General features: G+C 39.2%; 1 protein-coding gene across 1 annotated transcript; it reads left to right on the plus strand.

The window, feature by feature from the left end:
- The first annotated feature begins 1,295 nt into the window (after positions 1–1,295).
- LOC115219352 (putative uncharacterized protein DDB_G0294196) lies at positions 1,296–2,084 on the plus strand. The gene has a single exon (XM_029789512.1). It carries the CDS (start codon positions 1,296–1,298, stop codon positions 2,082–2,084), a length of 789 nt encoding a protein of 262 aa, XP_029645372.1.
- Positions 2,085–15,614: the final 13,530 nt, after the last annotated feature.

A 15,614-nucleotide genomic window follows, 5' to 3' on the forward strand; every position in this document is an offset into this window, starting at 1 on the left:
GCCCAATGACTGAACGGTCATGGCTACGACCTCACTTGGCTTGCCGGATCTTCTGAGGCACAGCATATCTCCAGAGGTTTCGGTCATCTGTCATTGCCCCTGTGAAGCCCAACGTTCGAAGGTCATGCATCACCACCTCATCCTATGTCTTCCTGTGTCTACCTCTTCTACAGGTTCTCTCTGCTGTTAGGATGTGACACTTCTTCACACAGTTGTCCTCATCCATACACAACACATGACCACACCAGCACAGTTGTCTCTCTTGCACACCACATCTGATGCTTCTTATGTCCAACTTTTCTCTCAGGACGTTTACACTCTGTCATATATGCACACTGACATTACACAATCCAGTGGAGTGTACTATCTTCATTTGTTTCAAGCCTACGCATGTCCTCAGCAGTTACAACCCATGTTTCACCGCCATGTAGCATGGCTGTTCACACACAAGCATCATACAGTCTACCTTTCACTCTGAGTGAGAGACCCTTTGTTACCAGCAGGAGTAGGAGCCCTGTGAACTTTGCTCAGGCTAATGGTATACACCTGGTAGTTTGCCAGTAAAGCACATTCACTGGCTCAGTGTATGTTGAATATGTAATTAATTGTGCGAAACAGAGTTTATTTTAATGAGACACTTCTTGAAATCACCAGAGGAGACACATCTACACCAAGAGATACACCTAAACCAGTTGTACAGTATCCCACCCTTGAGGGATTGATGCTAGATGGGTTAAAATGATTGTAGTGATCAATAGATTCTCATATCTTCCATCCCTCTCATTGATTATTTGTTTATATATATAGTCCAACCCATGCTAGCATGGAAAGCGGACATTAAACGATGATGATGATGATATATACACACACACACACACACATATATATATATATATATTTACCTTTACTATGAGAAATAAACAATATGGTTACATGATGGGGTTTTATCTTTTTGTAGCAGAAAAAGAGGGATCGATCTGATTAGTGTCACAACACCCCCTATGAAAATAGACTTGTTCGAATGACTATAATTAGTAGTGGTCTGAGTGAGAGACAGAAGGAGACTAGGCGTTAATCGCAAGAAGTCCTAAGGTGTCATTTTGGTAGTTTGTCGGAATATTGTTTGTTAGTTCATATATAGTTTGCAGAGAGTTTGTTGGATTGCTATGTTGTTGTTACCCTGCTTCGTTATATATTTTATTGTTACTGCATGGTTATAGTGTAAACGAGTATCATCATATATAGTGGTGACACTACAATAATTGGCAACAAGTAACTATGTTACAATACTGGTAATGAGGATTCGAAGCTCACCCAGGCCAGTTAACAAATTTTTGTGCTACAAAGTTGTTAATGATGGAAGACTTATTAGCTTTTATAATACAGTTGCAGCAGCAACAGGAGTTGCACCAACAACTACAACAACTACAGCACAATCAGTTGCAGAAAGTGTCAATCAACAGTACCTAAGAGTTGAACAACAGTGCTCAAGAGTCGAACAGCAGTACCAAAGAGTCAAACAACAGTACCCAAGAGTCGAACAACAGTACCCAAGAGTCGAACAACAGTACCCAAGAGTCAAACAACAGTACCCAAGAGTCAAACAACAGTACCCAAGAGTCAAACAACAGTACCCAAGAGTCAAACAACAGTACCCAAGAGTCGAACAGCAGTACCCAAGAGTCGAACAGCAGTACCCAAGAGTCGAACAGCAGTACCCAAGAGTCGAACAACAGTACCCAAGAGTCAAACAACAGTACCCAAGAGTCAAACAACAGTACCCGAGAGTCAAACAACAGTACCCGAGAGTCAAACAACAGTACCCAAGAGCCAAACAGCAGTACCCAAGAGTTGAACAGCAGTACCCAAGGGTTGAACAGCAGTTACTGGAAAAAATGAGGAAATGTGGAAACACTATAAGTTTGTTTTCACCAGACAGCATATCAAACTCTATAACAAAATTCATCTATGACCCAGAGGAGGGTATAACGTCTGCAATGTACTTTAGAAGGTATGAAGAAATCTTCAGGGAAGATTGCAAGTCATGGATGGACAACGTAAAAGATTACTATTATGTAAATTAGTGCCAGCTGTGCATGAGAAGTTATGTAAAAAAATTGAAGAGAAGGAGTTCTCACAAGTAAAGCATGCTGACCAGGAAGGCATAAGCAAAAAAATAATGTCGAGACCAAACCCATGCTACAGATGTGGAGCCCTACATTTGAAGAAGGACTGTTCTTTCAAAACACGAAAATATTACAGCTGCCAAAAAATAGGACACAAGAGCTCACATTGCAGAGCAAAGTTAGGAAGGTCGAACATAAAAAAATTCAAAAGTTTTCTTTAAAAGAAAGAAGAAACAACACCATAAAGAGGAAATTTCTATATGTAAAAGTAAACAAAGTGAATATTAAATTACAACTAGATACTGGTAGCGACATTTCAATTATTCATACTGACATGTGGTAAAGATTTGGGAAATCTACATTGAGAAAAACATCAAAAATTGCTTGAGGCATGACAGGTGAAAAACTACACTTAGTAGGCAAAATGTGGAGTGAAAACTTTAGACTTTCCCAAGAGTCAAACAACAGTACCCAAGAGATGAACAACAGTACCCAAGAGATGAACAACAGTACCCGAGAGTTAAACAACAGTACCCGAGAGTCAAACAACAGTACCCAAGAGATGAACAACAGTACCCAAGAGTCAAACAACAGTACCCGAGAGATGAACAATAGTGCCCAAGAGTCAAACAACAGTACCCAAAAGTCTAACAACAGTACCCGAGAGTCAAACAACAGCACCCGAGAGTCAAACAACAGTACCCGAGAATCAAACAACAGTATCCAAGAGTCAAACAACAGTACCCAAGAGATGAACAACAGTACCCAAGAGTCAAACAGCAGTACCCGCCAAGAGTTGAACAGCAGTTACTAGAAAAAATGAGGAAGTGTGGAAACACTTCCTCATTTTTGTCCTCATATAAGTTTGTTTTCACCAGACAGCATATCAAACTCAATAAAAAAATTCATCTATGACCCAGAGGAGGGTATAACATCTGCAATGTACTTTAGAAGATATGAAGAAATCACCAGGGAAGACTGCAAGTTGTGGACGGACAACAAAAAAAGTAAGATTATTATTACATAAATTAGTAGCAGCTGAGCATGAAAAATATTGGGGCATCTTGGGAGGGTCATTACACACATTGGCTCTGTTTTGTAGTGAAAGAGGTAGTATGGTGGACCCGTTTGAAAGGGCTAAAGTCAGACACTTTCCTCTTTGGCCAAGGCCTCATCAACTTTTTCAAGTTCCACTTGAAAAGGAAGATGAGAGCAGAGAGGGAAGTGCAGTCTCCTAGCAAATTTATTGAAAGGCGGGTGAATGTTGGTAAAATGGCCGGTATAACGGACCAATTCTGAGGATACACCTGTAAAAAAAAAGGTAATATTAAAGGAGAAGGGGCTCTCTACCCCTTTTGACCAGGCTCCTGTGGCTTTTATGGATTTTTTTAGGAGTAACCTTTCAAAGCGCCTCCCCCTATTGGGAGTTTTATTTGTTATATTTTTCATAGTTATTTGAATGTTTACACGGACTTTTCTTTTTCGCAAAACAGTTTGTACTTTTCGTCCTGTGTTTGCCCTTACATCTTTTTTGATTTATGGTAGCCCTTATGGCCAATAAAGCCAGAATTAATTATTATTATTATTATTAGTCAATGTAAGGCAGCAAGCTGGCAGAATCGATACTGCACCAGACAAAACGCTTAGCGGCATTTCTTTCCAAGTTCAAATGTTGCTTTGGTTGACTTTGCCTTTCATCCTTTCAGGGTTGAATAAAATAAGAACAAGTTGAGAACTGGGGTCAATGTAATTGACAAGCCCCACCTTTCAAAAATTGATAACCTTGTGCCAAAATAAGAAAAGACTATCGTTCATCAATTCATTAACACTTAACTTATTGATTGCTTGATTAATTGTTCAGTCAATCAAGCAATCAGCTAGGTTTGTCAAAGCCATTTCATTGCTATATGCAACATAATCAATGACATGTCCTCTCTACACTAGGTCTGCCGGCCTGTCTTCTAATTTCCAGCTTCTATATTTATATTCATATGGATGTGAGTGAGAATGCATGTGAGCTGTGGGTGCAGTGGTGATTATTATAGTAAAGCATGTTTTCACTGATGTTGTTTGGTGTTATAATGTCCTAGTTTACATCTGATCTGAACGAGTGTTTGTTCAGTTTCAGACAGACGATCAATGTTACTGCATATACTGTAAGGTAAAGTATTGTTTCGCATTGGAAAAATGAACCCCCTTCCCGACCACGCGTCAGAGGGGAATGTGAAGAATGAAAAGGGGCAGATACAAATTGCCACATTTTATAAAATTAGGATAGCCATGAACATTCTTTAACAAGAGCAACACCATGGAAAAAGGGAAAATTCGGATGCAAATTGTATTATGTATATCTCATAAACAAGGTCAGGTAAGGTTACCTTCTTGTATCATACGGACTCATAAGAGCTGGTTTTCTGGTTTCAAGGCGTGTATATTCCCCACCTGGACAGGACACTGGTCCATCACAGGATTACTCATTTTTACCAGCTGAGTGGACTGGAGCAACATGAAATGAAGTGTTTTGCTCAAGAACACAATGTGTTGCCTGGTCCAGGAATTGAAATCACAATCTTACAATCATAAGTCCAACATCTTAACCACTTAATCAAATGCTTCCACACTTGATAAAGTCGGACATACCCAAAAATTTCACTGATATTTGAAACGGAGATACTATTTCTTCCCACTCTGAGATCTGCTGGTGTAAGGCACATCTTTTAAATAAACACAATTTTAGCCTTGTGGTGAAAAGTGGTTACATCACCGTTTACATTCACACATAACAGTACATGCATTAAGTTAGAAAATAAGCCCTGTTGTATTTTTTACATGATCACTTAGCCTAGTGTTTTCCAACCTATTTTCCCCCAGGTCACACTATAATTTTCCAGAAAATGTATGCCCTATCTTTCGTTTTTGGATTTAGCTTGCAAGATTCTCTATGTGAGTTCGTGTGTTGAAGCATATTTTGTTGTGCCTGGGGAGAGTCATTTTCTTTTTGTGCCTTATGATTTAACACAATCACCGGTAAAATTTCCACTTATTTCTTATTTTCCTAAAATTTCTGTTGCATCTTGCAACCTTTTCAATAGTATGCCCTATCAGTTGTTGGAAAATATTCTTAATAGTTTATCACAATTATTTAATACAAAAGAATCTACCAGTAACTTTTTTATTAAGTACTGAGTACAAAAAAATAATGAATCACTTTAATGAGGACCTTGTGCCTGGTAACTATAGCACCACGCCCACCTCAATTTTCCCGGGCTCCACCGGTGGGGCGTATGCCCTATGTTGGGAATCACTGACTTAGATGGTACATTTTCAATACTTACAATGAATTAAGCATTACATTTTACATTCTAATATTGTTTTCCAGCAATGGAAGCAGCAAAAAATCTTTGTTCAATCTATGGAAATGAATTTTTAACCCTTTAGCATTTTAAACCAGCCATATCCAGCCCAAATATTCTACTTGTTTGACTTTCAAACTAGCCAGATCTGGCCTATTATATCATTCTAAAACTATGTGTGATCATGTCATTGAAATTTCAAAGCTACAAGACAGAGTATGATTAATTCAAAATAATCTGAATACATAAGCATTACATTTGGCAGAATAATCTGAGTGCTAAAGGTTTAAGAGTCTGAAAATGCTAATGGTGGTTTGGCTAGTTAAACTTTGGGAATTTTTTCTTTTGCCAATTCCCCTCAATCTGGGTAACCAGGTTCTATCAATATTAAGCTTCTGAAAACTGTAGTTGAGGAAAATCCAAAACAAACTGAATGTGAATTAGCAAAGCAGTTCAAGTCATACATTGATCATAAAACACCTTCAGGAAATAGGAAAAGTGTCTACACAAAGGGTTCCTCGCTGCTGAAACTTTCCTGGGTAAAGTCATCACAAGTGACATAAAAAGGATTCTTTGCAATAACATCCAACAAAAAGAACAATGGTTAGCAGACAATGATAAAAAATTCATCTCCAAACAAAGACAGCACCCAAAGAAAGTTACGCTCTATGTTTGGAGGGATATGAAAGGTTTTATCTATCATGAAGTGTTAAACCAAAACGAGATAGTTAAAGTAGAGAAGTTTGGTCATCAAACATAAGTATGCTCAAAAATTTGTAGAAAAAATACTCGTCATAAGAGGATATTGCTCTTACACGATAATGCAAAACCACGTATTGCCTGAGTCAATGAGGAAAAGATTATGTCACTAAATATGTAAGTTTTGCCTGATCCTCTTTGCTCTCTTGACCTCATTCTATCTGACTCATCTTTTCAGATCAGTGCAACATTATTTAGAGGGGGAAAATAGTTAATTCGTTGTGAAAAGGTTAGAAACAATACGGAATGTTTCTTTGCTTCAAAACCTGAAGAATTTAATGCCTGAGCAATCTACAAGTTGCCAGATCGATGGAATGATGTTATCAATAACGAGAGGATATATGATCTTGATTAACCGTTTCGTTACTGTATCTATTTCGAGATGCTCTGTGTTTCTTTCAATTACTTTAACTATAACAAAGAATTTAGTAAAACAATTTAATTACCATTAAGCTAGTGTTAGGAACATAAATTGCGACTAAGGTTTGGTGGAAGATTTTAATTCAAAACTTATGAAAACAAGACATATGTACTACAGAGCCAGAGCCGGTTTTGGCCGGGTTGGTAACGAAAGGGTTAAATATGTGACAGGACATTCTCTGCAATGTAACAAGTGCAATGCAACTTAGAACAGTTTAACTATGTCCTGGTTTAGACAACAAATAGCAACATGCCACTGTCTCTCCATTTGTTCTTGGATACTGATCTAAAAACACTAGTAAATAGTCAGCACTATTCCAATTTTTCCTGCCCAGAGAGATAAAAATGAAGTGATGACCACTTTGCTCGTCACAGTAAGGTTAAAATTCTTTATTTATCCAAAAATTCTGCTTATCAAATGTTATCTTTTATCATCATCATCATCATCGTCGTCTAACGTCCGTTTCCCAGACTGGGGTCTGAGAAGCCAGGAGGCTGCACCAAGCTCCAGTCTGATCTGGCAGTGTTTCTACAGCTGGATGCCCTTCCTAACGCGAACCACTCCGTGAATGTAGTGGGTGCTTTGTACGTGCCAAGGGAGGCTGGCAACGGCCACGATCAGTTGGTGTTTTTTACATGCCATAGGCACTATATTTCATGTGTGTAAGTCAATGGACAGCATCCATGATGGGGCACCATTTTGAAAGGTTTAGTCAAACAAATTGCCCCCAGTACTTTTTTTTCACGCCCCCTTTAAAATCTAGTACCTATTTAATCAATCTCTTTTACTGAACTAAGATACAGGAATGTTAACAAACCAACACTGTTTGTCAAGTGGTGGGGAAACATGCCCAAAGATGCACGTACACACACACAAGATTCCTGACAGTTGCTTATTTCTTTACTGCCCACAAGGGGCTACACAGAGAGGGGACAAACAAGGACAGACAAACGGATTAAGTCAATTATATCGACCCCAGTGCATAACTGGTACTTATTTAATCGACCCCGAAAGGATGAAAGGCAAAGTCAACTTCGGCAGAATTTGAACTCAGAACGTAACAGCAGACGAAATACCTATTTCTTTACTACCTACAAGGGGCTAAACACAGAGGGGACAAACAAGGATAGACAAACAGATTAAGTCAATTATATTGACCCCAGTGCGTAACTGGTACTTATTTAATCGACCCCGAAAGGATGAAAGGCAAAGTCAACTTCAGCAGAATTTGAACTCAGAACGTAACAGCAGACGAAATGCCTATTTCTTTACTACCCACAAGGGGCTAAACACAGAGGGGACAAACAAGGATGGACAAACAGATTAAGTCGATTATATCGACCCCAGTGCGTAACTGGTACTTATTTAATCAACCCCGAAAGGATGAAAGGCAAAGTCAACTTCAGCAGAATTTGAACTCAGAACGTAACAGCAGACGAAATGCCTATTTCTTTACTATCCACAAGGGGCTAAACACAGAGGGGACAAACAAGGATGGACAAACAGATTAAGTCGATTATATCGACCCCAGTGCGTAACTGGTACTTATTTAATCGACCCCAAAAGGATGAAAGGCAAAGTCGACCTAGGTGGAATTTGAACTCAGAACGTAGCGGCAGACGAAATACAGATAAGCATTTTGCCCATCATGCTAACGTTTCTGCCAGCTCGCCATTTCTTGACAGTTTCTACCTACCAAATTCACTCACAAGGCATTAGTCAAATCAGTGCTATAATAGAAGGTACTTGCTACTCATGAGACTCAACTCAAAGCGACGTAGTTGCAAAACAAGCTGCTTGACCACACAGCCATGTCTGCGCATTTGTATTACATTGGGAACTTTCAATTGAACAACTGGAACTTTTGTTTGTTGAACTCAAGGTAAAATCCATTCGTGTGTGTTTGTGTGGTAAGTAGCTTGCTTACCAACCACATGGTTCTGGGTTCAGTCCCATTGCGTGGCACCTTGCGCAAGTGTCTTCTACTATAGCCTCAGGCCGACCAAAGCCTTGTGAGTGGATTTGGTAGACGGAAACTGAAAGAAGCCTGTCGCATATATGTATGTATATGTATATGTTTGTGTGTCTGTGTTTGTCCCCCAACATCGCTTGACAACCGATGCTGGTGTGTTTATGTCCCTGTAACTTAGTCGTCCGCCAAAAGAGACCGATAGAATAAGTACTAGGCTTACAAAGAATAAGTCTTGGGGTCGACTTGCTCGACTAAAGGCAGTGCTCCAGCATGGCCGCAGTCAAATGACAAACAAGTAAAAAAAAAGTCTAAGTAGATAGGCAGGTATGAGGCTTACTCTGGTAAAATCTAATTTCTCAACATACCCTTTTAACAAAAGAGTCAATGTGCAAACTTCTACATGAATTTTTAATCTGCAAGAAATAGCAATCAAATTTTCAAATCACACTGCACTAGCTTACCAGAAAAAAAGGGGAGGAAGCAAAGAATATTGGAAAGAAATTCAGAACTATCCTAGATACTCTTAAAAGACTGGATGGTCATAGTTGGAATGCCTTTGATCAAAGGTCTATTTGATTAGAGCTGATGTAAAAAAAATGAAAGCTTGCCTGGTAGTCATGTATCCTGTCACAAGTCCCTGTCTAAAAGTATTCTTGAAGGTACAGCTGAGAGAGGGTGAAAGAAAGGCAGACAGAGAAAATTCTGGTTTGACAACAAGGATTGGACCAGATCACAACACGACGAACCTGATGTGCATGACAGAGAACAGAGACGGTTGACTACGAAAATATCTAGAGTGGTACTGGCTCGCCAAGAATCCTTAACTGCATCAGTTAAGGGTTCTTGATGATGTTAATCTGGGGCTAAACAACAATTACCAGTTATGTGACACCAGCATCAGCCACGACTATGATTTCACTTGGCTTGACAGGTCACAGCATACCACCAAAGTTCTCAGTCACTACTCACTGTCTCTGTTAGGCCCAAAGTTCGAAGGTCATACTTCACCACCTTGTCCCATGTCTTCCTGGGTCTACTTCTACCACAGGTTCCCTCCATAGTTAGAGATTGGCACTTCCTTATACAGCTGTCCTCGTGGGTTACTCTATACTTTTGCAGAGTACAAATTTATCATTCTTATACAAGAATATCCTATCCTTAACAGTTGAGTCAGGGTTTTTGAAAAGTAAAAGATGTAATTAAGAAAAACAGTTATTTCATAAAATGTTAAAAAGATGTCAAGTTCACAAAAATCTTTTCAAAGCATCATTATCATTAGGACATGCAAAAGCTGGAGAGAAATGAGGCTAGTATGTTCTGCTGGATGTGTGACAGAGCACGGATCTTCTTGGTTTGAATGGCAGTTTTTTCTAGCAATGTCATATGAAATTGTCACCCATAATTATGACCCTAGTATCGATCTATTGCATTTCAATCTGTTTTAGGGTTAGGGTTAGGGAGGAGAGTGCACTGGTTTGGTCACGTGAGGCAGATAGATGTAGACAGCTCCATAAAGAAGTGCTGATCACTTGAAGTGGATGGAACTTGTTGAAGAGGGAGACCCATGAAGACAAGGGGCAAAGTGCTGAAGGATGATCTCAGAGCACTGAGCCTTATAGAGGAGATGACAAAGGACTGAGATATCTTGTGCCTTGATGTACTCAAGAAGAGCCATCCTCTACAGCAGAAGTGTTAATGATACTCCTGATGAAGAGGACTGGCCTGCAAGAGCCCTGTGCCGGTGTCACATTAAAAGCTCCCCCAGCAGATTCTGTAAAGTGGTTAGCATTAGGAAGTGTCTCCAAACCATAGAAACCAAGACAAATCAAACTGGAAGCTGGTGAAGTTCTCCTGCTCACCAGCTCTGGTCAAACTGTCCAATCCATGCCAGCATGGAAAACAGACATTAAAAGATGATGGTGATGATGATGATATATGCATGCAAATATGCCAAATTCACATACTGACAAACATACATGTTTGTCCATCGGCGTGATGAGGACCATCTAGTCATCTTTAAGGACGAATGATGATGTGTGAGTGATTTTCTTTAATCCAGTGCCAAGACCAGGTCAAGATGACCGGGAATGGAGACAAGATAACGCGTCAACCAAGATATTTCATTTACTTTATGTTTCCTGCACTTCACAAGGCATTGCTACAGATGCCTTCCCCTCTGTTGAAGATTTCTTCCATAGAGTCTGCTAGGGCCAGTCTTCAGATGCATAGGTAGACAAACCCTTATATGCAAATAACCCTTAGCTGGCACCCTGACAGGTGCTACTGCTCCAGGTCAAAATAGACCTGGGAACAATAGTGGATAAAAGCTGGTTCCATAGTCCTCGAAACCCTACTACCAGATGCAGTTGTAAGTCATAACTAGGACTATCTGACACACATATACACACAAATATACCATTCGAGCGTGATCGTTACTAGCGTCACCTTACTGGCATGTGAAAAAAAAATTTCACCAAGGTCATTGCTAGTGCTGCTGGACTGGCTCCTGTGCAGGTGGCACGTAAAAAACACCATTTGAGCATGGCCGTTGCCAGTACCGCCTGACTGGCCCTTGTGCCGGTGGCACGTAAAAGCACCCACTACACTCTCTGAGTGGTTGGCGTTAGGAAGGGCATCTAGCTGTAGAAACTCTGCCAGATCAGATTGGAGCCTGGTGCAGCCATCTGGCTCACCAGTACTCAGTCAAATCATCCAACCCATGCTAGCATGGAAAGCAGACATTAAACGATGATGATGATGACATACAATGATATAAGAATACTCATAATATAAATATATAAGGTAGCCAATTGGCATAGCCATGAGAACAGATGGACTGCTTTGTGGTAATCGTTCCAGCTTACTGCACTTTGAGTTCAAATCCTACAAGGTCGACCATGTTTTTATCTTTTTTTCAGTGATCAATAGATAAAGTACCAGTCATGTATTGGGCTAGATTTTTCTCTTCTTTTAACTCTTTCACTATGTCTCTCACTTTCTGGAGGAAATCAACTTAGTTTAGATCTGGCAAGGAATGAGCTCAGCCAGGTCTAGTCTAAAAATGCCTAAAATACTGCATGTCAAAGCAGCATCCCTATGACTCCATCAAGGATATCGGGGTCCATGGCATGGCATGACAGTACAAATGCATGTATGAGCATGTATATACATAACGCACACGCACACACATACACTTATACATTCTCCTCTATACAGTCAGGGATCCTGCTACAAGTAGCAGTTACACATATGTGTATACAAATATACATCTATACACACAGAGCAATATATGCATATTCATAACACAAATATACATAGAACACACCCATATATACACTCATACATTAACCAATAAGGTGCCCTCTACAGCCACTTAAGTGGTTTCAAGTGGAAGTCAAGAACACTGCATTTTAGCACAAGAGGTAGTAATAAAATTTTCTCAGTTGTCACATGCTAGCCAATATACAGGCATGCCTAATGTGGTTAAGAAGCTTGCTTCCTAACTACATGGTCCCGGGTTCAGTCCCACTGTGTGGCAACTTGGGCAAGTATCATCTACTATAGCCCTAGGCCAACCAAAGCTTATGAATAGATTTGGTAGACAGAAACTGAAATTTGCCCATATATATATATATATCACATGATCACGTGACCGACCAGTCCATCAGATGTAGTTACACATCGCTGGTCACAATGCGTTCGTATTGTTTTAGCCTTCGAATGACGCCACCCCGCTGGCTAAGCGAGCAGGCCAACAGAAGAAAGAGTGGTGAAAGAGTAAAGCAGAGATCACCACCCCCTGCCGGAGCCTCGTAGAGTTTTTTAAGTGTTTTCGCTCAATAAACACTCACAACGCCCGGTCTGGGAATCGAAACCGCGATCCTACGCCCGTGAGTCTGCTGCCCTAACCACTGGGCCATTGTGCCTCCACACACACACATATATATATATATATATATATATATATATATATATATATATATATATATATAATATATATATATATATATATATATATATATATATATATAGGGGGAGAATTCACAAAAAAAAAAAACAAAAGACGAAGACAAAGGTGGTGTAGAAAGCAAACAGATGTATAACACTCGGGAATTGAAAAAGTTTTTAACGTTTCGAGCCTATGCTCTTCCACAGAAAGGAACACAGAAAAAAACAAGGATAGAAAAAAATGTATGTAGTGGCTACCGATCTATCATGGCGAAATATATATATATATATATATTATTTATTTAAAAGGTCACAATACATGTATGAAAGTGCTACTAATAGTTTCATACTGTGAGAGAACTCAAACATTCTTCAAGCATTAACCACATATTAGTAGCACTTTAATAGATGTATTGTGACCTATAAATAAGTAACATTTATCTCTCGCCAGATGGAGTAATTTTTTTTTTTGTTGAATTTTCTATTATGGAGCAGTACGTTTATATAAACACACACACACACCCTTGTCTAGATATCACATGATGGCTGAAAATAAGCATAATTGTCATAGAGAGGTGTTTGTTTCCAGTTTTTCGTAAAAGAAAACAAAATCTAGCTATGGAAGGAAATGTTACCATGCTTAGAAATAGGTGGGAGAGTGACAACAGGAAGGGAATCCAGCAATAGAAAATTTGCCTCAGCAAATTTCATCTGACTCCTACAAGCATAGAAACGTGAACATTAAATGATGATGATAATACACACACACGCACACATATACACAGAAGCAAGCCATATTGAGCTAGAGTGGCAGAGTAGGTTCCTCAAACCAGTATGATCTGATGTAGAAACTCAAGGCGGCGAGCTGGCAGAAACGTTAGCACGCTGGGCAAAATGCTTAGCAGTATTTCATCTGCCGTTACGTTCGGAGTTCAAATTCCCCCAGGTCGACTTTGCCTTTCATCCTTTCGGGGTCGATAAATGAAGTACCAGTTATGCACTGGAGTCGATGTAATCGACTTAATCCGTTTGTCTGTCCTTGTTTGTCCCCCCCTGTGTTTAGCCCCTTGTGGGGAATAAACAAATAAGAAATTCACGGCCTCAACATCAGACCATGGCTGGTGGAGAGAACATGCTGAGGCCCTCAACCTGCAGTGGACTGAACATGGGCAATCCAATCCAAGCAAGCACAAGACAATATACATATAAACATAAAAGCCATAGAGACAAACACACATACATACACCCAGCCAAACACAGATCAACTTAGATACACACAAACATTGTAAACCAACTGCAATGGCATAAAGAAAACGATTTTTTTTAAATATTTCCATTAGCTATTATCATCATCATGTAACAACATGACTACACTTGCTATCATTACCATTAATTACATAAAAATCAGTCCAAACAAAAGGAACAGTTAATTAACATTTCTGCTGCTGTCTTTTCTCCTTTTCTCCCACCCATTTTATTATTATTATTTTGTAAAAAACATTACCCAAGGCAAAGGGAATAATATCTATTTATTCCTTTAATTTTCATGAAATATTAATGCATTAGACTGACTAGTAAGAAGCTGAGAGACGTATCTTTGTTTAACATTTTTTTTTCATGCTAAGAAGCTTGCTTCCCAACCACATGGTTCAAGGTTCAGTCCCACTGCATGGCACCTTGAGCAAGTGTCTTCTTCTATAAGCTCAACATCTGTATTTTTCTGAGATATTTTTAGTCATCAAGACTGGAGTATCGTTCAAATATTGGAATAAAATTTTTGTTATATATATATATATATATAGGCGCAGGAGTGGCTATGTGGTAAGTAGCTTGCTTACCAACCACACGGTTCCGGGTTCAGTCCCACTGCATGGCACTTTGGGCAAGTGTCACTTGGAAAAAGTGGACCTCAAAATGGTGATGATGATAAGTAATTATTTCTAATATAAATGAAAGACCTAGAATTTAGGGGACAGGAATAATAAATTATTTTGACCCCCAGTATTTGACTGGTACTTTCTTCTACAAACCTCCAAAAGAATGGAAAGACAAAAGTTGGTTTCAGTGACATGTAAAAGCGCACGTGTAGTGCCATGTAAAAGCACCCGTGTGGCGCCACATAAAAGCACCTAAGCAGTGCCATGTAAAAGCATCTAGCACACTCTGTAAAGTGGGTGAATTAGGAAGGGTATCCAGTCATAGAAACCATGCTAAATCAGATGGGCTGGTGGGGCAGCTCTGGTACCACTGTCCAACCCATGCCAGCATGAACAATGGACATTAAATGACGATGATGAAAAGTAAAGGGCTGCAATAAACACAAGGTATTTTATTCAATGCTTTAACCCTTTAATGTTTAAACTGGCCATATTCAGCCCAAATATTCTGTATGTTTTATATACAAACTGGTGATATCCAACCTCTCACACCTAACCTATATTGATATTCTAAAAATAAACTATCACATCATTGAAACCTCAAAGCTATAAGATAATGCATGATTAATTCAAAACAATTTGAGTGAAAAACTATTACATTTAACAGAGTAATCTGAATACTAAAGGGTTAAACCTTTAGCATTCTCTCCCCCACCCCTCAATCACACCTTACTGATTTAACTCTATAACATAGAGATTAATCTGTCAAATGTCATGCTTATTAATTCATAATGTTTTGAATTAATCACTCATTATCTCGTTGCTTCAAGATTTCAATGATGTGATTGCTTATTTTTAGAATGACATTGCAGAGTCAGTGTAAGAGTCTAGATCTGGCCAGTTTGACACAAAGCAGGTATATTTGGGTTGTATATGGCTGGCTTAAACCTTTAGCATTTAAACTGGCCATATCCAGCCTCTCACATCTACCCTACAATGTCTTTCTAAAAATAAGCACTCAAATCATTGAAATCTCAAAACTGCAAGATAATGCATGGTTAATTCAAAACAATGTAAATGAATAAAAATTACAATCGAAAGGGTAACCTGAATGCCAAAGGGTTAATGATTCTACCCCACCTCCTTTTTTTCCTTTTT

Source organism: Octopus sinensis, linkage group LG14, assembly GCF_006345805.1.
Source record: "Octopus sinensis linkage group LG14, ASM634580v1, whole genome shotgun sequence".
In the NCBI taxonomy this organism is placed as follows: domain Eukaryota; kingdom Metazoa; phylum Mollusca; class Cephalopoda; order Octopoda; family Octopodidae; genus Octopus; species Octopus sinensis.

Coding starts and splice junctions, on each gene's coding strand:
- LOC115219352 (XM_029789512.1), top strand. CDS start 1,296: ATGAGGATTCGAAGCTCACCCAGGCCAGTTAACAAATTTTTGTGCTAC.